General features: G+C 36.0%; 1 protein-coding gene across 1 annotated transcript in view; it reads right to left on the bottom strand.

Moving 5' to 3' along the window:
- The window catches only part of LOC128999653 (E3 ubiquitin-protein ligase SMURF2-like), a 36,657-nt gene extending 13,150 nt beyond the window's left edge, over positions 1-23,507 (bottom strand). The window contains exons 1-12 of the mRNA XM_054426268.1: positions 23,410-23,507; positions 13,680-13,718; positions 12,822-12,930; positions 8,879-9,012; positions 8,027-8,282; positions 6,939-7,052; positions 6,230-6,345; positions 5,657-5,769; positions 5,316-5,452; positions 4,297-4,519; positions 3,742-3,866; positions 3,086-3,179 (exon numbers count right to left, since the gene is read on the bottom strand). Of these exons, the coding sequence (XP_054282243.1) occupies positions 3,086-3,179; positions 3,742-3,866; positions 4,297-4,519; positions 5,316-5,452; positions 5,657-5,769; positions 6,230-6,345; positions 6,939-7,052; positions 8,027-8,282; positions 8,879-9,012; positions 12,822-12,930; positions 13,680-13,718; positions 23,410-23,464 (1,515 nt within the window). The 5' untranslated portion in view covers positions 23,465-23,507. The remainder of the gene's footprint in view (positions 1-3,085; positions 3,180-3,741; positions 3,867-4,296; positions 4,520-5,315; positions 5,453-5,656; positions 5,770-6,229; positions 6,346-6,938; positions 7,053-8,026; positions 8,283-8,878; positions 9,013-12,821; positions 12,931-13,679; positions 13,719-23,409) is intronic.
- Between the last annotated feature and the right edge of the window lie 3,988 nt (positions 23,508-27,495).

Here is a 27,495-nt window from a genome sequence, read left to right as displayed (position 1 = left end):
ACTGTTGTGGTTCAACTGAAAAATATCATCTAAATAGTCCGTGACTAACTAGGGTCACCTTGTAACGCATTGAACAAACTGCTGTAGCGCTATCTGTTTGCAATCGTTGGCGTCAGCTTAAATACCGGTTTTTGACTCCTCAGTCTCCAAGCACAGATAGCCGAGAAGGCTAGGGCGTGTGTCACTTGGCCAGTGGCATTCGTTTGCTCTGGTTTGATTCCCGTCCTGTTTGGCAAATAATTGTTGACCTGTGTGTTTGTACAGGGTGTCTACTGGATTATGGATAAAAATTCATGGACAATTCCCATACATTTAAGGACACTTTGTCGTAACCGTTGTCGCACCGATTACCGAATATATTTTCCTGATTTGTCAAACTGTATTAATCTTGTTCTTCAATGTAGTTGTACCAGAGAGAAAAGTAAGTAATAATAGACAAGAGTTAAATTTCAAAATAGAAATTTATTGAAATGAGCAAACATTTACTTCGGGTAAAGCTTTAGTGTAACAGAGAAACCCAATCATCGTCTACCGCAATAGCGACAAAATCCTGAATATCTCGATCGGTCATGGAAACATTATCATATCATATCCGATCTATGTGGATTAGTTAGGCATGATTCGCCCTAGCACAACGTTAAGTTCTCGACTACTTTTGAAACAAATCTCTAATACATATATTGTACCTCGGTTCTCGGTACAAAATCGGTATGGTAAGCGGCTACCAGTAAGCACGGACAGAGAAAGATTATTGTCTTTTCATTTGCAAAGTTATTGGGATCAATTACATTTTCTTAGTATATTCTACAGCTCTTTCAAAGAATAAAAATACCCAGGCCTAGACCTAATTATTTAGGGGGGGGGGGGGGGCAATATCAACTGAGTAACAAACAATGAGGTTATAATAGCAGCAAAGTCACCATCATCATTCTAGTTCATAAGATTTAGGTTGCTTAAAGCATATAACACAATAAATAAATAAAGGAAACAAAAACATTGAAACCTGAACAGCCAACAATATAAGACAAACATACAGAAAATGCAATGACATGATTTGAGACCAAGTAGGCCTGCGTTACAATTAATGCAAACAACAATGCTTGTGGTTTTGTCAATTGGAAGTAATATTCATAAACAATTGTTTTAACTTACAAAATAATACTGTAGATTAGTTACAACAGTTTTATGACAGTAGGCAATGGCCAGCGGCAAATTGAATGTTCAAGAAGATAAAAGTACAAGAAGTGAAATTTAACAGCCATTATAATAAAACTATTGTATCCATGATTAAATAGGTTTGGGATCTCATGATAATTACCCAAGTAATAAATAATAGAAGTTGTAAAGGAATAAAAGTGATACAACTTTTATGACCTAAGCTACTTTCACAATGGTTCTTGGAAGTACTTGACTTGACACTTGATTGTGGTGATAAAATATCAATGGGTTGCTTCTAATGGTTTTTTATTACACAATTATCATAGTAATAAATTTATGAAAATGTAAACTAAACAGACATCTATAAACCTTATATGTGCTCCTAACCAACTAGCGATCGATAAAATTATTGCCCATTAAAAATTTAAGGACATAGTCTGGCATTTAAGGACAATTCCCGTACATTTCATGGCCAGTAAAAAATTAAGTACAGGGTGGCGCAGATGGATCGGGTGGTTTTAAAATACTTGCAATTCACAACGAAATCACATCAATTCCTGGTGATGTGCTTGAGCGAGCAATGCGGAACCTCAAGGACCGACTCCAAGAATGCGTCGCTCGAGAAGGAAGGCATTTGATGGATGTAATTTTTAAAAACTAACTTAACCAATTTTTTGTCAATAAATTTCCATTGTTACTACACGTTTTGCACTTTATTTCAATCCAATACCTTTAAAATTGACAGTTTGACAAGAATTTTAAAACCACCCGATCCATCTGCGCCACCCCAATTCCCGGTTTTCCCGGTTGGTAGACACCCTGTTGTAGCGATATACTACAACCACTGGGACATAGTGAGGTGTTCATAATCCTTGCTTTAGACACACACCTTGAATCATCGGATTGGGGGTATCTTTTAGACTGGGACGGGTGGCGTCGTCCAATAATACGGCTACTAGGAGGTCACAAATTGTGGATATTTATAGGCATGCACTGTGGATGCGATACTCTCTGGTGTGGATTAATGTCCGCACGAGTGAGTACTACGACTATCCGCAGTACTGTCCTGGTAATTAGACCAATTCTTATACACCAAGGTAAAAATGTGGTTCGGATTCCACTACAAATTATAGGTCCCTTAGTTGCCATTAGCTGTATGGGTTATTAATTAACAGCTGTGACTAAGGAATATGTCAGCCTTAGTCACTAACAAGACTACAAGATCGCGCCACTCATCCTACACTCATCTCCATTCATACTTGGCTTAAAATACCTACTTTGTATGGTCGCCATTTCATCGAAAAGTATAAAGTATAAAGTGGTTGTTAGTGTATCCTATAAACATGCAGGTCACCAATGGCCGTTCTCAATACACTCTGTATAGGAAGAGAAAGTAAAATCAGTCTGGTTGACTGTGGTGCTGACTGGGATTAACAAAACTTGCTTGCTCCAGACTTGGATTTTTCTTTACAGTAACTATATCCATAAAGTTATGTTTTTAGGAGAAAGCATTTAGCTTGGATTAAATTAAATATAGGATGGAGAGGACACAGCTAACTCACCTGATGAAAGGTTGCAGACGAGTCAAAGAAAACATAAAATATATACACACAAACATAATAATACTTGATATTTCACCTCTTTCATTTCATTTCAATACGCCTCTTTCACTCATCTGCAACCTTTCATCAGGTGAGTTAGCTGTGTCCTCTCCATCCTATATATTTATTTATGTCCCTAAAGTGAAAATTGATAGTGAATCTTCTACATTAAATCAATAGTTCTTTCCCCTTTAAAAGTCATTGAATATTTTCAACTGCCAAACACATTTTTATGTACAATGTAAAGAGAGGGAAATATTTCGCTTTCCTTTAACTACTGAGTGACATGGGGAAGGGTGCTATAAGAACAAACCATGTATATTTACCGGATTGACACTGCTGTCAGGGTTGATCTGGAGGGTGTAGTTGTCTTCTCTGGAATACTGAAACAGTCCGTACTGGGGGTTCAGCATCTCATGACTGTAACACAGAATAAACACTTGATTACACGAGGAGTTTATAACCTGCCATACCACAAGTGATAGCTGCTGTTCAACTTGAATATACGACTACAGCAATAACAATTTGGTTAAAAGGTTATGAGGTTTTAGGTACACGTGTCAACATTGATTGGCCAGCAGCATAGGGGGGAAAAAACACAAGTTCTGAGCTAATGCACAGAAAAGGCAGCCAGCACTACTGGCAATAAGAGCTGCTAATACAGCTGGCTTGAGACCAGGGGTTTTAAGGATTTTGTAATAGAAAGGTTTAACAGCAAGATTACCTTACTGACTAAATTGTATGAAAATGCACAAAAAAAACATAACACATAGAATTTTTGGAGCTACTAGCTTCGTCATCAGTAGTTGGAGCTGATAGCTTCAAAAATTTGATGAGTTAGGATTTTATTTATGCATTTTCATCAATTTTGGTCAGTAAGGTAAACTTCCTGTTAAACCTTTCCTTTACAAAAACCTTAAAATTTGGTTAAAAAGTTATTCTTTTAGAGTAAAAGCACTTGGCTTAGGAATACAAAAATTACCTCAGAAGGTAGAGCCATTCCCTAGCTACACCTCCATAATCCAGTCCTTCCTCCCCTCGGAACTTCACCATCAGTCTCTTGCGCATATCCTTGGGCCGCATCTTCATCATCAGCCTATACGACTCCTGCGACAAGAAAAACCAACAATGTATTATAATCTACTACTAGCCTTTTATTGCTAACTCCATACTGGTTCACATTCAAAGAATGTCATGTGAGGATAGACGTCTTACATGATATATCCTATGCGTTGAAGATTTAGCTGCTTAAATCAGATACCCAATCACACTATATTAAAAAAATATATTTTCAGGGAAAAGATATATATTTATTTTGCTGACACTACTGTCTTTTAATTTTCTTGGGACTTATAATTTTAATTTTCTTATGTAACCTAAAGTGTTAATCTAAAAAAAAAAAAAATAGCTTACTTAATCAATTTCGATACAAACTTCCATACTAGTATCCTAAGCTATCTAAGGCACATATAGACATTTTCCTTTATACTCTCAACCCTAAAATACATTTCAGTTGCACTCGATAGTCGCTACACACCTCAAATATCTCCGTCCTTGACACCTCCAGTCTGCAGTGGCCACTCTGGGGTTGCAATGCTGTCAGTTCTGCCCGCAATATCTTCTGTTTGGCCACCAGGTCACGTCTGTATTTGGGCAGTGCCTCGCCTTCAGCTGGTGGTGGCGGGGCAGGGCTAGTAGTGGTGGGGGCCGAGCTTGGCTCACCAGCAGGTGGAGCAACTGGTGTTGTGGGGTTGTTTTTCCTACAAGAATGATTTTTAGAATATTTCTTATGGTAAGATGAGCAATTGAAATAACCCTCATGGTGAGACAATCATGCTATTTTAGATCATCTCCCCTGATGTTTAGATGGTCCCTGTAAAATTTAATGTTAATGTATGAATGAGTTTAAGTGCTTCTGTTTCTTTGCAGGAACAATGATTGAGATTGATCTATTTTATAGGAACCTAATTTTTTTAAGTAGATTGAATGAGTTGGTTTTAAGAATTCTTGAAAACCCATCATTCTGTTTTCAAGTGTTTTTTTTTCAGATAGTATTACAAAAGTTTAGAGATGTTTAGTAGATACAGATACTCATTTGTTTTGGGGAATCCTAACAGGGATTTTTTTTGAATTTACATTAACTCTAAGCGTGGTAGAACATTCATTCTTTTTATTGGATGAATTTGATTGCATGTAACCCCCCAGAAAATATGACCTTATCTGCTATGATGCCCTCAACAAATCACCCATTCAATTCCTCTCAGTGTCATTCCTGCTAGTGTTAGAGCACAGGTCCCGGGTTCAAAACCTGCCATATCACCAATGGATTTTATCTAAGAGATGAAGCCGCAACCCCTAGGTCAGGCCTGAAGCAATGTGATAAATGATCCTGGGCTAGTACCTAGCGTCTGAGTGCAATAACAAAACTCCTGCTAGTTTAAACTATACCAGAAATACAAAGAAGAAATTTACTGCAATATCTTTTTTTAACAGATTCAGATGTTATTTTAAAGATACCTATTTCACCTGGAACCCTATCCAGAACTAGCCACTCACTTGATGATATTGGATATGATGCTGGTAGACAGTCTTGGATCAGTGAATTGTGTTGTTCTGTTGTTGTGGTCGACGTAGTACAGTCTACCACTGGCTGTCTGTCTCACCTCCCACCCAGTGGGTAGAGGACCCAACACCTGTAACAGACATAGCCACATCAGACATCATGCTAAAAATCATCTAGATATTTTGCTGTTAGGATTGTTAACAATTTATGATTGGAGATACATTTTTATGTCCACTTAACAAGTTGGGTGGCCATTGTACTTCCGGCAGTGTTTTGCACAGAAACTTAGATAAATGTCATAAGTTTGATTTTACACTGTAAGCCTAATTTTCACCTCTGGACTGAGCTCTGCAGTGCAGTCTCGTGGTATCCGAGGGTCGTGCCAGGTGCTGCTGCCTGTAGGGACATGGTAGAAGTACACTTGACCCTGTTGTGTGGTCCTTAGCTCTGAAACACAACATTATTGAAATATTTAGTACGTTATCATCATATGTTTATTGTGCTACTCTAATATGGGATTGTTATGTTATACAAGTGATAATGTGAAATATAGGTACTACAATAGACAATCACTGTTTCATTAGTTCAGGAATTGGGTAGGTAGTGCGGATTAGCTAAAAATGCAAGACTACTGAGCATCATCAAAAAATAGCCATGTTGCAACACAATTGGAAATTCAGCAACAAAAAGAAAGAGTCAACAAGCCCATTGATTAGCAGCAATTTTTCTAAGTACATGACCTCAGCCGAATGTCTGCTAACTCTAGCCGAACATTATTCAGGGTAAAGAACTCTCCGACCAATTCAATACGGAATATTCTGAATTATTCAATATGCTAAATCAGCACGGTTTTACTGTAATAAAAAATAGTACAGTTGTAAGAGTAGATAAGCAGGTTGTAGCCTACCGTAACCATGTGGCAGGTCGGTCGGCTGCTGTATCTGATGTTGTCTCTGTTGTCGTCGATTGCTCCGTCTCTGGCCAGGGATGTGTCTCGGGTAAGGTGGCTCTTCTCTGTTGTTCCTGCAAAGAAAACAAACATTGGGAAATGCACACTATGAGAAATATATGATTACTTTAAAGAAGAAAATAATAAAGTATTGCCTTTTTTGATAGGTTTGCTGAGTTCAATACAGATAACTTTGATCAAAAGCTCAAACTAATTTAAGTATTTAACAGGTGAAGCTAGCTATTGTATGCTATTGTATGCTTAGCAAATGTATGCTAGTTAAATTGTTAAAAAATCACATGAGAGATAACAAAAAAGCCCAGAGTAAAATTATTCAGGAACTTTTCCTGAATACGGTCAACATTCAAGATTTTCCAGGACAAGTGGGATCTCTCAATAACTTGTAATCTTGAGGGCATGTGAAAAACACATTTTTATCTTCAATACATAAGACAAACGATTTTGATAAGTTATAGTATTTAGCTTCACTTTCCTTAGAAATGTTCTTGGAAAGATCGCTTATGAATTTAACATGCTTGAGTTGTTACTATCATAAACTTGATTTGACAGGTTACAGGTTCAATTATCAACCAGTCTACAATATGTTTCCATGATAACAGTTTTGATAGTTCCAAACTGAACACTTATATAGTCTTCACAGGTTTACCTCTGGTTAGGATTGGCTAGGTGGCTGTTGTTGTTCTGTGGAATGTTCTCAGCATCGTTGGACGTTGAGTTGCTGATGGGACTTTCAGGGCTTGAAGTCAGCATAATCTGAGGCCTGCCAACACCATGTTAAGTTCAAAATCTTGAAAATATTACTATAAATCTTTTCATTAGTGTACCAGCAAAGCTGCATAGCTGATCTCCATGTGTAAAACTTAGTGTATGTTCATCTTATATGTTATTAAGATTATATAGTTAATGCTTCTTAACACATTCGCTGCTGAAAACCTTTAAACAGGCGCTCGCCAATTGTGGCGAGGCCCGGGCGGAGCCCCGACGCGCTAACTGAATCAGCGATCGCTATTGGTATTGAAATATCTCAGTAAGACGAATCACAAAAGAGCAGTGGTGATTGTTCTGCGTTACTCCGAAAGTGGACGTAGTTCACTGAAACACCCAAAGGTAGCAGCACTGCCTGGATCAATAACCAGAGTCTTTGTAATACGGCTCGAATTGAGATATCCCCGAAAACGGGACAAAAGCATTGCCAGACGGGATTTTACGGGCAATTTTTGTACCAACCTACACCAGAATAAAGCTCGCATTATAAGCTACAGGCTGGTAAAGATTACAACGTTCCCCGGACAATGGCTGAACCATACTGATCCGGCAAACAATGCAATGCGCGCTCCCCCACCCGTGGACCCCCCGCTCCTCAGCTGAGACGCGCGGGGTCCACCGGTGGACCTGCCGCATCGAATGTGTTAACACACAAATCCTGAATTGCATCACAAATATTAGGATAGAAGTAATGTGAATTTCGTTTAAACTCTACAAGTATATAATGAATACATTGTTCACCGTTCAATACAGGTTTCAGGCAGGTAGTCTTGCTATAATTTGGATTTCAAAATGAGTACTGTAGTAAAAAAATGTGAGATAAAGTTTATGTTAATTAGTGTTTTGCATGTCCTGATGTATTTATTAGGACCAATGACGCTGAGACTACTGTTTGAAATACATGGCCTCTTTCCTGCTGGGTGAACGTGAAATTTAATATAGCTAGGTGATTGTAACATGGGACAGTACCTGTTGGGCCGCACCCATTGTGTTGTTTTGGTGTGATGATTGACGTAGAACAGTCGGCCGGCGGAGGTGCGCCTCTCCTCCCAGCCCGGGGGCAGATCTGCCGGACAGCTGAGTGCCCCGTCACGGTCCACTACAGCATTGTGTCCCCCGCCACCTCCACCCCCTCCGCCATCACGGGACAGCAGGGACACAACTATCTGTCCTCTCACCACGTCTGGGTCGTCAGCACTCGCCTTGCACAGCTCCAGTCGCTGGTCTGCAACACCAGGTGGGTACTTAGGTTAAAGAAAAGAAAAAAAACATAGAAAACACACATTTTATATGCGAGTTTAGCTTTTTTTTAATTCTTTCTAACACAAAATCTTTATTGACTGGGCTACAGGGATAGAGCTGGAGGTAGGCCAATAGACAGACACACAACTTGTCACTATTCGGAAAACTGCACTGTAGAAGCAAAACACATATAAAGCACCACTACGTGTCACTACTAAAAAACCAACATCTCCTAACGATTCCTCTCCTGATTCTCAAATTGGTGGCAAATTAAAAATATTTCAGTTCAAAACTATCGATTGTTTTGAGCAATTTTTGCCCAAATTCGAAAACTGCTCTTTTAGAGACAATAACAGATTTTATTACCAAGTTTTGGTATGTCCCCAGAACAACTAGCTAACAGATTAAATCCCATTGTTTTACAAAATAACCTAATCCTTCTTACATATTACTAGTTAATCCAATATCATTTCTGGTACTATCTTTTTCAACAGATTTCCCTTTTTTAACATACTGTTGAAGATTTAACCTGTAGGAGACATATTATTATTACAAGAGGAATGTTTATAAAGTACTTACACCCAGTGTCCTTCAGACGCTGGATAGTGTTAGCCATTATCTTGACACATCCTAGAAATCCACTTCCTTGCTTTTTGTGGACCTTCTTCTGGTTCCATACACTGATCGTGATCCCATCTCCCTTGCCAATGTATCTGAAAAAACACAAACTTGTTCAGCAAATGTGATTAAATACAAAATAAACACCAGAAAAATCAAAATTGAAGTCCAATCTTTTGCAATGAGATGAAAGATAAATATGATAATTTATACTTTTAATTCATATTAGTTGGTAGGCCTATATTCTAAAATAATCCGTATTATATTATAATTGAGCTTTTCTAAATTAGTCTTTTTAACGGTTTTCATTTAATGTAGGCTAGTAAGACTTACTATAAAGTAATTTTTACTCAAAGGCAAAACTTTAAATTTTTTTTATTAAAGCCTATTTAGATTGTAACGGTTTTGGTTCCTTTTATTATGACGTTTGTATTATTGTGTGTATACTAAAAACCTGCTTTACTGTTGTTTCTTTTTCCTTTTTTATAGTGAACTAGCAGTTACCCGGCACACGTTGCTGCGCTATTACCGGTATTTTAAATGATAATCTGTTCTTTACCATAAATAATAAAAATGTATACAGGGTGTCCACCAGGCCAACCAGAAAAAATTCATGAGTAAAAAAAAATCCAGGTAGTTCAGGTCGTACTTTTCATACTAAAATTTCCAACGTGTTTTGCGCCAACTCCCGCAATGCTGTTTTAGGGCTCTAACACAGCTCGCTATTTAAGTTATCGGAAAGAGCATTCTCAGTTAAGGGGGGGGAAAAATATGATTGCTGTAATATTGCCTGACACAAGTATTCAATTTTGATATATTACTGATTAAATAATCCAAAAATTAAACCTGCAGTTTATTAATAACTTCCTAAAAATAGTGATATGTCGATACCAAAATTTATCGAATCTCTGTACAACACCTGAAAAATAGATTCGTAATACTGATAATTTCTATTTTACCAAATTTGCTTAAGGATTACTACACCAACCCCTGGCTTTATGTACTTTCATATTGTATAATTTTGGAGTAATGGGTTGTTTTCCAAGTGGCCTAGAGAAATAATAATGCAGAAATTACAAAAATTGCACGTAGCCAATTTATGTTTTAAACCCTTCTAAACATATTTCCATTAAATAAATAGCCTACCACGTTAAAGGTAAATGAAGATATTACAAAAAAATATAAAAAATCTTTCTAGAAGAGTGTCATTTTGAAATTTTTGGTCAAGCCAACTCGAGGTTATATTGTAATCATCTAACAAAGTCGTAGAGACACCATCATCGTTTTCTGCGATAACTGAAAAATCCTGAATATCTCACTCAATAACAGAAACATCACCACTGTCTTCCGTGGTCGTGAAAAAATCCTGATATCGTTCAGTGGTAACGGAAACATTATAATTGTTTCCCGCGATCACAGTAAAGTTATCATAATCTTCCTCGATCGTAGCTTAATTCAAATAATTTCCTGCAGTCATCATTTCAAGCAATATTTTTGGACATTATCGTCGTTTCCTGCGGTCACGAAAACGTCATCGTCGTCTCCCGTGGTCACGGAGATATCATCGTAGTCTCCCGCGGTCACGGAAACGTCATCGTCCGCATGCGCGATCGCGGCAAAATCACTAACATATCCCGCGGCAGTTGGACATCATCATTGTTTCACGCGGTAACGGAAACGTCATCCTCCGCATGCACGATTCCCGGTTAAATACAAAATTCACGTATAATTCCCGGTTCAAAAAAATCATGCATAATTCCCGGTTTTCCCGGTCGGTGGACACCCTGTGTATACCAAAAACAAAAATAGAATATGTATTTTACTTAATTGCCAGTGGATAAACAATGTTTTTTGTTTTTTCATTAGGTGTATAAATATGAAAGTTTTTAGGCGTATTTACCACCACGTGAGCACGCAACATACAGCTGTCCGTGTCAAAAGCATGCATTTTCTAAATTTAAACTGGCTATAGTCAGGGAATGCCCTTGTGCCTTATGGTGATTCCGAAAGCAAGACGCCAAGAAAATTGTAGTCCCTTGAATTCAAAGGGTAATTTGAATGTAATCATCGGTTTTCTTGGGATAAAGACTATTTCTCCTTTAAAATTACCACTGATGATTGTTGCTTTGATCAGGTTTGGTGTAACTTTTTAATCATCAGTCTGGTTCTGTTGCTCAGCTTGGGTGGATTTAAGTAAGTAATGTGGTGGGTTGATGACAAATTGGGAGGCATTTGAATACCTGAGATAGCACACAATTATTATTCACTTAATAATTTATGTTAGATTGTGTGGGTATAGAACAAAAGATAAGAATATTAAGGCATTGCCATCCCTTTTATTGTTTATAATACTTTGATAAAGGTTTTTACTTTTTATGTTTACATATTTTATAGTGGTCAATTTAAACATTGTTGAGTGCACAGGTGTTCTGCGATTGGAGTGTAATATATTTGGACTTAAAAAAAAAGCTTTCTGTTCTGCATTCTGTGGAAACATTGTGGCACTATTTCAAATCATGACTAATACAGAATGTTGTGATTATTCAAACCTACAAAACAGTTTATGAAAGTTAACATCTGCTTTTAAATTATATTTATCTATAAACATTGAGTTCCAAAAGTCTGACATTGGACCCCTTAAAACCCTCTGGGGTGGAGCCCTTTTGACGAATCTGCACCAAACTTCACAAAAACCATCGTTGAATAATGCTCAATAATGCCTGAAAGTTCCATTACAATCTGTTGAGCAGTTTCGGAGTTCATAGGGTACATACATACATACATACTTCCTCTTTTATAGATACTAGAGGACGTCCAGTGGTCGAAAACTTGACCAAAAATATGTAGGCCTAAATGAAATTAAATTAAAAAATAATAAATGAAATGAAAAATTCTTTATTTATTCAGGCAAAGTTAGGTCCACATAGCCGTTTCTTACACTATGTAATGTACCTTGTTAACCCCACACTGTAAATAAAACATGTGATAGGAATTTGTTTTGATTTTCCGTTTATATTTTGTTGTTATTTTGTCACCATCACGGCAACCCATAACTCCCATGTTATTTTGTTTAAGTTTTCAAATTCATTTTTTGTGCTTATTTTTGAGCCTATTTTAATTTATAAAGGGATTCTGCACATCTACAGGAAAATATCTTTCCAAGAGTATGCGTAGATTTTCCCTGCGATGCACACGGTGAGTTGAGAAAAAAGGTTTAAAAGAAACATGCTTGCCTATTAATATATAGATAGATAGATTCCCCATAGCCTATAGGGAATAAGCTATTACTGTAGGTATCATGATAAGACCATTGAACATGATAACTTGAGTAATTTTAATCTGATTTTGATAATATCCAACCTGACATAACAAACCTAATTTTACTTATTTTAGAATTAATTAGTCAAGATATAGGTCCTACCTCTGATTTAGGCTTACAACATACATGTATCATGTTCTTGAATCAAATGATTAGAACTTAATTAGTCAACTATTAATAATCAAGTGGAGAAGGAAGAAATTGTATTAAATTATGGACTCAACAAAAGGGAACATTGTAGTACTAAGAATCTACTAGCTAGTCCATTCCGTTCATCCATTAAAACTGTAAGAGATAAGGGGCAGCACTATAGATAGTAAAAGAGAACTTCAAGATGGCTTACATCACGGTTGGCTCCGTCTCGTTAGGATCTATTTGGTTGGGACAGCCACCTACGTATGGCTCAGATTGGAAATTGAGGAGCGAGCTGGTCTAGTGATAAAGTAAGGGGCTTTGGTCTCCAAGGTACTGGGTTCAAATCCCGCTATATATGATATATGACTAAAGCAATGTGTGGCACTGTCCGAGGCTAGAGCACAGCGTCCCAGGATGTGAAGGGGAGGATATCATACTAAGGCTACTCACAAGTCGTAATGTTGGTTCCACTTGGGATCCAATGTTGCTTTGCAGGTGTCAGTGCTGTGACATTGTCCCGACCCATCCACACTGATCTTGGCAAATGGGTCTGGCAACCCTGCAAACACATAATAGACCGAGTTATACAAAAGAATAGCATAAATCCAGAAACAACCGCCTAAAAAAACCTACAGAGGACATTATAAGTTAAAATTTAAAAAAATAAAATTAATACAAATATTAGCCTATACAAAAATATAAAAGGAGGTTTATTTAAAATCAACTTACTTCTATAAACCAAACAAGTGGTTATGATTCCAACTCTATTGTTGAATTAAGGGCTTTATTCATTAGATATCTAGATAAGCGAGTATTCAAGCATTTCAGATCCAAGTTACTGATGTTGAAAGACAATTTATTAAAGAAATTTATCTACTGATACTTGCAACTATAAAAAAATAAACAATTATTATTTAATTATTTATAATTATTATTACCTTTTAAGTGTATTGAGTAAAATAATTGTTAGTGTTTTGTTTGACAAAAATAACATTTCACAATGTTACCTATGACCAATCTATAAATTAAGTTAGTGCTATTTGAACAGTTTAAGACTTTCTATTAATAGTCTAAGCGCTTATTACGGTAGCTCAGTGCAGATAAGCTACACAGATGGTTCGTACTATCCGCATGCACTATCTTATCGTTGCACACCAATGGTTTATCCATGTGACTTCTTATACTGTACCTTATATCATGGCACAGACCAATAAGGTTCATAATGACTGGCAGTTGAGGTAGTTAGAGTAAACCCATATAGGCTAATCACATATTTTAACTATCTTTAATTCTGAAAACTTTACTTACGAAATAGATCTTTTCTGGCCAAGTTTCTTGCACAGAGAACTGAAAAAAGACAACGGATGTATTTTCTACTACATATAAGGCTAACTTTAGTACAAACTAGCTGTGTACCCGTTCTACGCACGGGGATCTTATAATATTCAGTTGAAACCTTCTTATATAACGAACAGCAGTTGGTTTGCATATTTTAAGATATGCTGGCCAAACTATTATACATAGCTTCATTTTATGTTGTTTTTTGTTGTTCCGGATCGGTATGACAATCAATAAAAGGTTAAATTACCTCTGTGTCTGCCGGTCGATCCTATAACGGTAGGCTTACTTTTATTTTTACTATCTGATCTCGTTTGCATGGCTCAATCACGTCCTGGTTGAAGTTCGTTCGCTACGCTCACTCACCTGTATGTTGGAGCTCGTTCGCTGCGCTCACTTTCCTTCAGGTTAGCTCGTTCGCTACGCTCACTTGCCTTCAGGTTAGCTCGTTCGCTACGCTCACTCGCCTCCAGGTTGCAAATTAGCTGTTGTCATAAATGTAAAAGAAATAATAGTGCTAGTGCTGCACCCTGTTGGTAATCCTTGTAACTTTAATGCTATTGAACATCACAGAACAGAACCAACTTGTTTAATTGAAACAGCTGTTAAGATTCAATAATTTCATTTCTCATAAGGTTAACATGGGCTTCCAGAAATTCCACGTCAAAAATCGACAAAAACTTGATTTTCAAGGGTTTACTGTTAAATATCTAACTGTCTCATATTCGATGAAATACGTCTAAAACCATCTCATATATGTATAGTATTTGGAAAATAAGTTTCAGGCGGGACAGTGCTATAGTTATTGAGGAGTAGTTGTAATAAAGTGCGTATTTTAGCGTTACCAAGAGAATGACAGATAGACAGACAGACAGACAGACAGACAGACAGACAGAAATTGAGATAAGGTTTGATTCGGTTTCTCTGACCTATGAAATGTAAAAATAACCAAAAAGTTCATTATTCTAAGCAATGTACAGACAAAACTCTAATTTTATTTATATAGATATACATTTTTGGTTTAAATAAATATTATTTAGAAAAAATAATTTTATAATACACAACCTTTTTAATACATTAAAGTGCAGGTTTTCACTGAGTTTTACATCAACTCACGTGACTTTATATAGTTTTAGCATATTTTCATTGACTTTTAGTATTTTCTCAACCACTTCCCTGACCCTAAACTAATTTCCTTGATGTTCCAGGAAATATTGAACTAGGCCTACAAGAATAAAAAGGCTGGGCATATGTGCATTAAAAATACATATTTAAACGTCCTGAAATAAGTTGTATATTAAACCAAACAAAAAAAATAGCTCTTGAAAATTAAAAATTAAGGTTAAAATTCTAATTAACTAAATAGAACTTTTTGGAAGATCAACACAGTGATATTAACCTTTGGATGTTACAGATTCAATGATTCCCTCATGCTGTCAATGGTAAGTGTATGATTAGACAACTAGCACACTGATAGTTGGGACAGGAAGAGAGAGTGGTGCCTACTATTGTGTAATGAGTGACCAATCTTGGTTAAATAGTTCCTCTTTAGAATCATGACCTATCTAAAACAATAGACAATCTATTTTATTTTTGCCAATAAAACCTAGCTAAGCTGTTTTATTCAATGTATTTGGGTAGGTCTAGATGTATCATGAACAATTATTGATAGTTTGATTGACAAAAAAAAAAGAGAGACAATTTTTATAAACTATTAAGCCTAATGGTTAGAAATATTAACCCAATTCATTTGTCTGTTTTTACAAAAATCAAGAATGCATCCACAGATGTATTTGAAATCAGGCAAGATTATTTGAAACAAAAGTTTATTATCGTGAAAACGATCAAGTTCAGTTACACAAGAGTAGAATAAATATGGACAGATTTAAAATTTAAATAAGCGTGAATGAAAATTATGGCTAGTAGAGAGAAAACTGTACTGTAGGGCCTGCTAAACATGCATGCAATAATTTAATTTACTACTACGATACTTACATTCATATGTACATTGATTTTGTAAATCATTTAATAGGTTTATCTATTATATCTGTACAATGCTTTTTATCTTGTAAGAATTCAAATAAAAAAAGAGAGTAAACAATTGATCAGAGATATATAATAAAAATGGCTTTATTCAGAACAACCCTCAAATGTTTATGGTTGGTATAAACAAACTGCAAAAACCGGATGGATTTAGGTCAAACTTACATTCTAAAGGTTTGCGCTTGTCACATACAAAAGGACCATATCCGTTGTCCTGGTGCATTTCAAAGTTCTTTTGTTTTAAGAATATTCTGTACAAATACATTCACTAATATTGAATGACAGATATGGTTCATTTGTCAAAATTGAGTTCTAATGCCATGTAAGTCAACCCTGTACAAAAAACGTTAGTTAAGCCCCATATGATAGGTTTATTATTTATCACAAACAAGGACAAACTTTCTATTGGCAAACAATTCTGCAGTGTATTGGAAGGCATAGATTACACAGGGGCCGGACTGTAAAACAAAACCAACAGAGTGGAATAACGTTTCAGGATGTCTGGTAAACAGAGAGGATCAATGGGGACAAAAACTCGCTCTAGCGGCAGAAGTCAGTATCAGGTTGCCTACAGATGTCTTACGTAGGGTCTTGCATACATTAGCCCATATGTTAATTTGTCCATGGTTCAAGAAGTTGTTGGGAATTTTTTATTAGGCTGCTTAGCTTAATTTTAAGAATCCCTCTGTAGTCCTAGTGCAATTTAACAATAAGCATTCGTAAAACTTAAGCAGCTTTCAGTTACCCCACCAAAAAGTTCTAGGTGCCTAGGTCTTAACGAACTCAAAAAGTCCTTAAACGGTCTGAAAATGTGCCCTGCACATATTTCTTAAAATATTTAAAACCCAGATACAATTGTAAAAATTAAATTAAAAATAATATTTTAAAAGGAAACTATAATCACAAACTATCCAAATTTATCAACCAATAAAATAAAGCAGGGTGAATGTATGATTTTAGCAAATTTCCCATATACCTGGGGACTACCTAAGCTATTAGCTTAGGTCTCATGATAAGACCAAGACCCGGGAACAATTTTTGTTTTGATGTCCCCAGAGGCCAAGAGCACCATCTCTTCAAATTCGTGTGACCTGTTAGTTTGTAACTCAAGTAAAAATTTGTTTGATGAAATTTGGTATTAAAGTTAACCTACATTTATTCAAACAAGTTCGTAAACCAGCATGGTCGAGCCATGGGAACGGGGTTTTAAGGAGTAAAAATTAGTTTCCCTCATTTTAGACCCCCTAAACAAATGATTTTGCTTTGTTTTCCACCATTTTGTAGAGCTTAAAAACTTATAATTTACTAGGCTGTCAATCAATCCTTATATATAATACGTGAAGGCGATTTCTACGAAACACTACTCCTCCGTTAATAATGGACGGATTTGTACAAACGACGTGTCAAAATAAAGTATTTTTTGTGTAGACGCCCCCTTTCACCAATTCCTGCAATAAAAATCCTCGGGCTTTGCCCCACAGGCCATCAAAGTTGGAGTTTCTCCCATAAGATTAACATGAGGAAATCTAAATATTTAATTGGAAACTTTGTCCCCACTAATTTGAGAGAACGGCTGGGCGTAGAAACTTGGTAGAGGTGTCCAAAGAAAGGTCTTGGGCTGTAGATGAGTTATCAAAAGAAAAACTAAGCAAAATCCCTTAGGACTCTGCCCCAGAAGCATTTAAAGATCCCTCCACAGAGTTGTTTACATTTTGGCCATTTGAATAATACTTTTTAATGAAACAGCTGTTCATTTTTAAATTGTATTTCAAACAACACACATTTATTTATTGGGAGTTACCGAATTCTACCAAATAAGTATTTGCAATGTTATTTTCTGATTTTAAAATTGATTTGCAATATTTATTTTTGTTGATTCATGTTTTGCAATATAAAGCTTCATTACGAAATCAGTGGAAAATCCATTTATCACAGCAATTCTTCAATTATTTCTTATTGAACTACCTATCTTATATCTATTGTACGGGTTGGTGTCTGCCTTTTTCACCACTTTTGCCTACATTTTATCAAATTATTCTACACATATCAAATATTTATGTAGAAATATCTGCTCTTATAGTGTCTAATAAAATCAAAACATAGAAACTTTGCCTAAAATGGTACCGATCATGACAAATTATTAATTGCACCTGCCTATATTACGGACTTTGGCGCACTGCACTGGGTTGGTAACATTATTGAAAATAACACGACATTTTGGCTGTAAAATATGGTACAAAGAGAAAATACAATTTAAGCAGCCACTGTCATGACAGAAAGGTCATATTCCTTTTAAACTAGATCACATAATCCTTTATAAGATACGTTGATTAACAATGCATGTAAACGTCAATATTTACGTAACAGCCAATTTACAGTATTTTTGTTTTTTGGAAATGTCCCATTGCTATGTCATTTGGATTATTTGTTGCCAATGAAGCCGCAAGGCCGTATAAACTAGGAGGCCCCTAACAGTTCAAAAATAAAATCCAACTTCACTTCAAGTATTCCACTACACCTAACATTCCGTAGAGAGATTATATTTACAACTTTATGTTATTGATAAGGCTGAGACAACTAACTGACATCCCCCATGTCAAGGAATTCCAGCCTTAACAGTAACCCCACAACCAATTTCTCAAAACTATGCTAGAGGGTTCATTCATTGGCACTGAAGTACGATATGAACTGATGCGACGTGACGAAGGAAAATCAAACTTACACTTACACTGTAACGGACATACCTCCCTTTGAAATTAGAATATGTCTTTCCAAAAAATATTTTCTTTTCAAATAAAATAATATTACACTGATGAAATCGCGGAAGTGTTTAACTACAAAAGATCCACCAATACGATTTTAGGTTCTTCGAAAGGAAGAGATACCAGATAACATACTAATAATAACCGATGACGTACGGTATGGGGAATATTTCATTCATTGAATGATCAACCAAATTTGGCAACTAACGCAATTAATATCATTATTTTCTTAACACTTATTACTCTTTAAACAATACTAAATACTCAAAATATGTATATTTCACCCAATTTATCGCAGTTAGATGAATTAACGTAAGCCTTGAAAGTAACCGTCGATTTCGACAGGTTTCACCTAGTATTGATGTGTTCTATGTCTAACAGTTAACAACAAAAAATTCCACAAACATGTAAGTTTAAAACTCTCATGTTACTTTCATGGAGAATAAATAAACTGTCGTAGTTTGCTTGTTTATGAATATATTTCATTGAACAAATTGATTTATTTTTCATATTAAACTTAAGCTACGGTATTGACATTTTACTTAAAACCACTTTATTGCATCCCTTTAGCAGCAGGCTTTTATATTCATTCAAGTTATTTAGGCAATAAATCTGGCAATTTAAGAGAAATATTTTGGTAAAAATTCAATCACACAAATGGAAATTTGCTTAGACGCCAGACTTGCTTCAGTCTGTATATTTCAGTGGGAAAGGACCACCATTATAATATAGTCTGGTCTCCTAGTGTTTCTAACCATCTATGGTACCTATCCTATTTTAATTAATATTTAGATATAGAACATAATTAAGGTCAGATCACAACCACACGGTGCTAACATTATCATTTAAATTATTGGTAGTCTAAATTAGTTGTTATAAGTACCATGTGGATTTTAGGCCTATAGAACTTGGGGTAGGCCTACTTTGACAAGTCGTACCTATGATTGTAATAATGAAGTTAAAGACAATTTTAATTTACATCAGCACCAAACCTAATGTTATTTCAGTTGGGTATCATAGTTCACAGATTTCAGAGACAAAAATGTGTTAAATTTTTTTTACATGCTGGAAATTGATGCAACAAAAAACTCTTAAAATCATAGCATTGAAGCAATTAAAGAAAACTGGTTTATACCTTTGTTTTGTTTAATTTTTGTGTTTTTGTCCTCACTTACCGGGCAGGTATTGTTGGTGTTTCTATCTTGTTTGCTGTGAATGTTTTGTTTATTTACTTTTAGTTTGGGCTTGAATTGACTTCCAACTCTTTGTAGGCACAACTTTTGAGGGATGATTGGTTGGCAGCATTTACTGCATGTGATTAAGACTACTGGTACGACAGCTCCCACTTTTCAAGAAGTTTTAGTGGATTTATTGACATTATAAGACTTAATTTTGTGTTTAAAAGTTTATTTAGTGTGCGCATAAGAGTAATTAGCTATCAGTCGGAAAGCAAATCGTGTGCCGAGGTTAATAATATTGTGGTACAGTATGGGGGTGCGGCCGAGCGGGTCTGTGCGGGCGAGTGGAGCAGCTAGAACACCACGTGGTGACAGACGTTTTTGAGGTTATATGTCCGACCGCAAAATTAGTGATTATTTTACCCCTCGTAGATCTAAACGACATAGATACTATTAGAGTTCACCAGACCAAAACTCGCTAATCTAGCTTCCAAGCAGGATTAAGTCACCTTATCGATGGAGGTTAATAACCTTAGTAAGGGTTGTGATAGACATAGACATACTTTATTTGCACAAAACATTCCATACAAGTCGTAACATTTAGAACAGGTGCATTGTCAAAATTAAATCCATACATAAAATATTTAAAATTTAAACTTAACTAAAAATTAAATATTAAAAATGAAAAAATAAAAAAAATGTTCTAAATTTAAGTTCTGTAAAAATCTTCAATTAAGTAAAAAGCCTTGTCAATACGTTGTAAATTATCTATTGTCTCTTTAAATTTGGTTTTGTTTAGTGACTTATAGCATGGCAGAAGCACATTGTACAATCTCAGCCCAGTATACAATGAAAATTTTTCATATAGGCTCGGGTCAAACGGTGTCTGGGGAGTCTAAATATATTTTCATTTCAGGTTTCATACCTGTGGTTGAAATGTATTGTTTCTGGTAGGCCTAGCTCATTTTTAACTGAATGTATGTAATTTAATAATTCTAGAATATACAATCCCGTTTATGTCTGAATTTTAAAATTTTGAAAATGTGTCTTACAAGAACTGTGTCGATGAGAGTGGGTGATAATGTGAATAATACGTTTTTGTAACCTGGATAGTTTCAATACCAGTAGCTTGACCCCATAAAATTATGCCATATCTTAATACAGACTCCACATAAGCATCATAAACGACTTTAAGTGTCTCAATAGAAACACAGACCCTTTAAATGTATGAATAAAGATGATATCGACCTAATTTTGGTATGTAGCCTAAATAGTTCAAATGTGAATCCCATTTAACTGCTTCATCTACACAAACTCTTAAGAATTTATGAGCTTCGACTAAATTAATTCTAGGCCTAATTCTAAAATTAAAGTTCTTTGTTTTCTTTCGGAAAGGTAAGATTGTAAGATTACAGAAAAGCAACTTCCCCCAATCCCATAATCATTAAGTTTCAGCAACAGGAGTGAGTGATCCACACACAGTGCCAGATTTAGGGTACTTGAGCGGCCCTCCCCCCCCTGTGCTGGAAATTCCTTGCAATCGCGGAAGTAATCGTGAATATCTCTTATGCATCAAGGAGACATCATCAAGGGGACATCATCAATGACACCCGTGATCGCGAATGAAATTGTGGACATCTCTCCTAAATCAAGTCAAAGCCATCATAGGTATCCGTGAGCGCGGCAAAATCATGAACATCCCCTGCGGGCTGCAACAAAGGGACATTATCACAGTCACCTGCGACCGCAGTAAAATCGTGAACATCTTCCGCGGGCCGCAATCACAGGGGGCATCATCATCACACTCGTGGTCACGGAAAAGTTGTATTAAAACATCTACCGTGGACTGCGATCATGAGTGTATCATTGTCATCCATGGCCGTGCCGAAATCGTAAACATCCCCCTCGGGAAGCCATCACAGGGACATCCTTATTGGCACCCCCAGCCGTGGCGAAATCAAGAACATCTCCCACGACTGTGGCGAAATCGTGAACATCTCCCACAGGCCGCCACCACAGGGACATCATCGACACCCACGGCTGTGGCAAAATCGTAAACATCCCCCTCGGAAAGCCATCACAAGGACATCCTCATTGGCACCCCCAGCCGCGGCAAAATTGAGAACATCTCCCGCAGGCCGCAATCACGGGGACATCATCTTCAACACCCACGGCCGCGGCAAAATCGTGATCATCTCCCTCGGGAAGCTATCAATCACATGGACATCCACATTGGCACCCCCAGCCGCGCCGAAATCAAGAACATCTCCCATGGCCGGGCCGCAATCACGGAAACATTATTATGGTCACCTGTAATCGCGGCAAACTGATGGTTAAAAAAATAATTTTTTTATATAAAAAAGTTTTTTTCAATCCTCCCCCTTTTGCTTGCGGCCCTAGGCCGTGGCCTAATCGGCCTAGTGGTAAATCCGGCACTGTCCACACGGTCAAAAGCCTGTGACCACAGGTCACAGAAAACACCTGCTGTGGCCAGAGACCTCCAAGGCCTCTGCAATCTCATTTGTTTATTAACAGAAATCTCCATTTAACATATGCATGGACAAAGATGGCAAAAGGTTACATTTCAGGCTTACGTATACGTCATACATACATAAGTTAATTAAACTTAGTCTACAACTTATTACTTTTTTTAATATTTTAGAAAAATACTTTATACTGATACTGGACGGTAGTTATTAATATCTGATTTTGAACCTTTCTTAATGGGAGAAATTTTGGAGTATTTGAGTTGATCTGGAAAAATACCATTCTTTAAACACTGATTTATAATAAGAGATAACTTAAGGGTTCGGAGATAATGTCAGCAGTAGATTTTATCAGTTTAATTGGGATTTAAAAAAGAAATATTTTAAAAAATAAAAAAGTTTCTTAGGCCTACTGGTAGCCGTTATAACTAACTTATAACTTAAGCATTGTGTTTAAGTACAAAATGGCCTCGGTGGTTCTCGATTAAACGAATGAAAAATGCTGGCAGCGAAAGGATTAGCCTACAGTAAGTTACTTTTGTAACTTAAGACAAGATAACTTAGTCAAACACGAATCTGAAAGGTCAATGTTTTATAGCCTATTTTTTGGCCAACTAGGCAGCTAAGTTTAGTCAGGCTTGTAAGGAAGGATCTTTAAAACCCCTAGCAGGGTGTTACAAATCAAAGGGCTTATCTTAGGGCCTATCCGGATTTTCAGAACAAATCGGGATTAAGTTCTAGGCCTAAATATTCCAAATGGGTAGGCCTAAACATACAGAACAAGGAGGTTGGATTTTACTTTAACACTTCAATGTGTTAATATAGGCAATACTAAGCCAAATTCATCCAAATAAGAAGCTAACTTAACATTTTTAAGTAACTTTTTAATTGGTAAATAGCCTAGGGTAGACCTAGGCCTAATTGAATCTTCACATCTTCAATTTTTAACTAAGATAGGTGGCTACATACACGAGAAAATAAGGGTGTATGAAATTGGTACACATAAAAACCACTCTTTTTAGTAGGCCTATAAATAGGTACTGTAAGCTTTGTGAGAAAGAAGTAACTTTAAAATTAATTAGATTGTGGGTAGTCTTATTATTCACACATTTAGCAGCCATGTTGGAATGAACTCATGAATGAACAATCTGTATGATCTAAAAAATATTAATATAAAAGCTTAATTATACTAATTACTGCTTTAATTTGTAATCTCATTTAATCTACTTACTTGTTAATCTTATTTTCATCGTTCTATTACGCCTACTACCTGTGGGATTTGACATTATTTTTACACATTTATTGTAAACAACACTTCACCTAGCAGAGCCTCAATTTTGGCTAGTTCGTAAGTTCGACACCAGGGCAGGCAGGCGAGGCAGCAGGGCGATCAAAATGCCAGTGGTAATCAAAGTACAGTAAAGACCTGGTAAAAAATACAAAAAATAAAAATAGTAGGATACCTCGCAAGATATGGCTATAAACATTAAACTAATAAAAAACATGTAAAAATAATCTGTGTTATTTTACCACAATAAATCAAACAATATGGTTCCTATGGTTGCCAATTTTTTTTTTACAATTTATTAAGAGAGAGAGAGTTCTTCATGATGATTGTTTTTATTATTTGATGTAGTTTGATTTCTGCATGTTAAATTGTAATGCTTGGTATGACTTAGCATATTGTTGTTTTTTCCTTCCACCATGGTACGACTGGTACGAGCAATGTTTGCTTGTATGTATGCTTGCTTGCAAAAAGATCTCGAAAACGGCTCCGACGATTTTCTTCAAATGTTGTAAATAGAGTATTTCTGGCCTAAAAACGAGTTTCATGCAGTTAGAACTGCTGTTGAAAATGGAAACATGCAAGCATCTATATATATAATACGTGAAGCCGTATTTTGTTAACGCAACTCCTCCCTTATTTGTGGACTAATTTCAACGTTTAAGGTGTCAAAAGATTCGTCTCAATATGTAGTTTTGCAATAAGGTTTTAAAATTTTAAAATTTCTTCTCCTAAGGGCGTGAGACCCTCGCAAAGGTCAGGTTTTCCCCATAAGAAATACACAGAACCAATTTAAAAACAAAAAAACAGCTGTTTATCACTCATTAGCTTTTGGTGAGTAAATATTAATGTTTGTAATATTCAGGTTAAGACCAAGTTAAACAGTTACAGAAAATGCCTCAAGTTCATAGAAGAAATATTGAAAACTGGAGGAGGAGACAATTAATAATAAGATATCTTATGCGTATGAGGAGAGTAGAATAAGAGAGGCCTGGTCTAACAGATACCCATTCACTTGGTGCGATGAATAATATTTGACAGTTACTATTCAACTTACTTTGGAAGTTAAAAAAATATACGAAGTACATAGTGTTTTTAAGGTAAAGTAAACTTGCCTAATGTCAGATCAAATGAATGCATGCAAGAAATGTTTACTTCTGGCACTGACAGATCGAGAAATTTCAAAACATTTAGTAGAAACTATTAAAATGCCTTGACTATGATAAGTTCAAGTAGTAAGATTATACCAAATCTTTGCGGACCTTATGTGTTTATTGTAAACTTTTGTATTACTCGGTCTACTTCAATTGAGAAAAACACAAATGGATTGTTTACTTCCAGGTTATGTTGCCCGTATCTCGGACAAACTTATACATCGTTTTTGGACTGAATTCATCAACACAATCCAGACATTTCAAGTAAAAAATAAGAAGTTTCAAAAACTCATTTGCCATTGAAAGTTTTAGTGGCAATATTATACCAAACATAAGTGAAGGAATTAATGTTTATGTATTTAACGATCGAGTAGTTACGGTCAAGATTATTTTTATGATTCAGGAGAGGCAAATAATACAGTATACGCTTTTCAAAAAGATAAAATGAAAATTGATATCCAAATTTTATAGCTACAAGAGTTATCCAACCTATTTCGACAAATGAATCCATACTTTGAAATCTTTGGGACAGGTATTAAAAAAGGGATTCCCCTGAACAACGTGAGAACGTTCTGATGCGGGGCATATACTGTGACTGACAGACAACACGTTAAAATACGTTAACCGACTTTCAATGGTGTGGCTGCTTTAGCCTATTCAAAGCAGATTATGGCTGTCCAGTTGGTAAGGAGCACATGAAATGGTTGATATCACCCAACTATTCAGGATTATCTACGGATAAAATTTGTTTGATTAGAGGGAAGTCTCAAATCAAAGAAATAAAATGACCCAAACTTAAATTACTTAACACAGGCTATCAGTAAGGCAACAGTTTTCTTCAATTCTGAATGCTGAAAAAACTTTGTTGTAACATGTTAACTCTCGGATTGAAGCAGATCGTTTAGCATTCATTAGAAGTTATCAGTTAAAACTAAGAGTAGAAATAATGTAGGTGAACCTTTTACGACACAAATAGAGATATTTAAAATTAGTTTCTCACAAGTGTTTAAACAACTCAAAGATGTAACTAGAATTACTCGAATTTAATAACGTTTTCCTCGGAGTTATGTTTCATCATAGATAAAACATACTCCCTTATTTCATACTATGCGGCTCATTGAGCCGCACGAGTGCTCTAGTAGATAATATTGTGATTGCTTATTAGTATCTTTGACCTTTGTATACATTGCATAAAGCCAATAATGATGATGCTGTCACCCAAACAGGGGATTAAATCCGATTTGTGGTAATATTTCAAGTTGCTCATATAATCAGAATATTTGGGACTTTTATAAATGAGGCTCAAGGAAAATATACCTATTAGAGCTCTAAATAGTTTAACTATGCTATAACCTAATACAGTTGATATGAGTTTAACAGAACACAAAAATACTTAATATGCATTTGACAGAACACACCTTTTCAACGACTGTAAAGCCTGGTTTACACGGGTAGAGTTGTTGGTAGTGTAGAGTTTATAGTAGAGCTACTTTCTTGTCCACTCTACCGATTTTAAGCAAGCGACTGTTCACACATAGTAGAGTGTTGATGATAGTTTGTGAACTGTTTGTTCCACCTCCATTCCCAAAATGAGTGTTATAAACCAGTTACAAGACAGTGTCACTCTACCAGAAACTCTACTCTACTGCCGCGGATCTCATTTACACAAGTATAGTGTGCAGGCACGGCCGCCTTTAACTACAGGCCGCGGCCTTGTAGAATTGGCAACGTCGCAAGTGGTGCTGTCCAGCCCCGGAAGTCCCATAAGATAACATGGAGAGCAAGTGACACCAGCTCAGTAATTTGCGGATTATTTATTTAAATATAAATGTATGATTATAAATATATTAAAATATTTAATATAAAACATGTAGTGTTCTAAACCAAAACAATTTTAATTGAAAATCTATGTCTACATTCAAACCGGAGTCGTTTTTTATAGCCCTACCTAACCCACTAGCCCAGTGACCAATCCGTCCAATGTCCTACTCCTAGCCCTAGCCTATCCTATTCTAAAACAATTCTCATTTCAAAACTAGGTAAGTTAAGCCCGGGTTTAGCATTGAAGCTCAAAATAATTTATCTTCTCGCAACTGTGACTGTTCTGTTGGTTAGTAGGCTTAGCAGGGCCGTCCAGAAAGCTCACTAACTTAGTAGCCTAGTAAACAAAAATTCTGATAAGGTTATACCAGTACCAGTAGTAGCTTACTTAGGCCTACTTATACTTAGTTGAGTTGACACCGTGCCAGTAACTTAAGTTTACACTTTACTGTACAAATCAAACATTTATTAGTTAAAGACAAACGTCTTTGTGTTTTATAAATCACTTTTGAAACAAGAGTAATATGCCTAACTTAGGTAGGCCTAAGTTAATAGTTTAGGCGGCTGCACTTTACTTTACGTCCTACATTCATTCAAATGAAATTAAGCCTATCGATTATTCAATTGTTTTATTCGATAAATTGTTTGGTTAGTTAGGTTAGGTTAACCTTACCTAACTGACCAAACGATATAACTTATCGAATAATCAATATTTTCATTCGAATGAGTGTAGGACGTAAAGTAAAGTGCAGCCGTTTAGGCTTACAGGCCTGTCATTGGCATCTACTGGTACAGCTAAGCTAACACAAGCTTTGGTATTGGTAAGTATACTAGTTGATGGGTTTAAAGATGTTTGTGATAGGCCTAACACTATCTTGGGCCTAGGCTATTAACTTAAGGAATATTATGCGATATTTTGGTTATTCAGCTTAGTTGACGGAGGTTGACGTGTCATCTACTGGGAAATGTCCTGTCAACTTTAAGTGTGTAAGCCAAACCCTTTATTTTAACTTATGGCTGCACTTTAGTCTCTGTCCTACACTCATTCAAATGGAAA

The sequence above is a fragment of the Macrosteles quadrilineatus genome, unplaced genomic scaffold (assembly GCF_028750875.1).
Source record: "Macrosteles quadrilineatus isolate MER2022 unplaced genomic scaffold, UCM_ALF_1.0 Scaffold_8__2_contigs__length_117827958, whole genome shotgun sequence".
Taxonomy (NCBI): domain Eukaryota; kingdom Metazoa; phylum Arthropoda; class Insecta; order Hemiptera; family Cicadellidae; genus Macrosteles; species Macrosteles quadrilineatus.
Note: the sequence above shows the minus strand (reverse complement) of the source record. Positions and strands in the feature narration are given on the sequence as shown.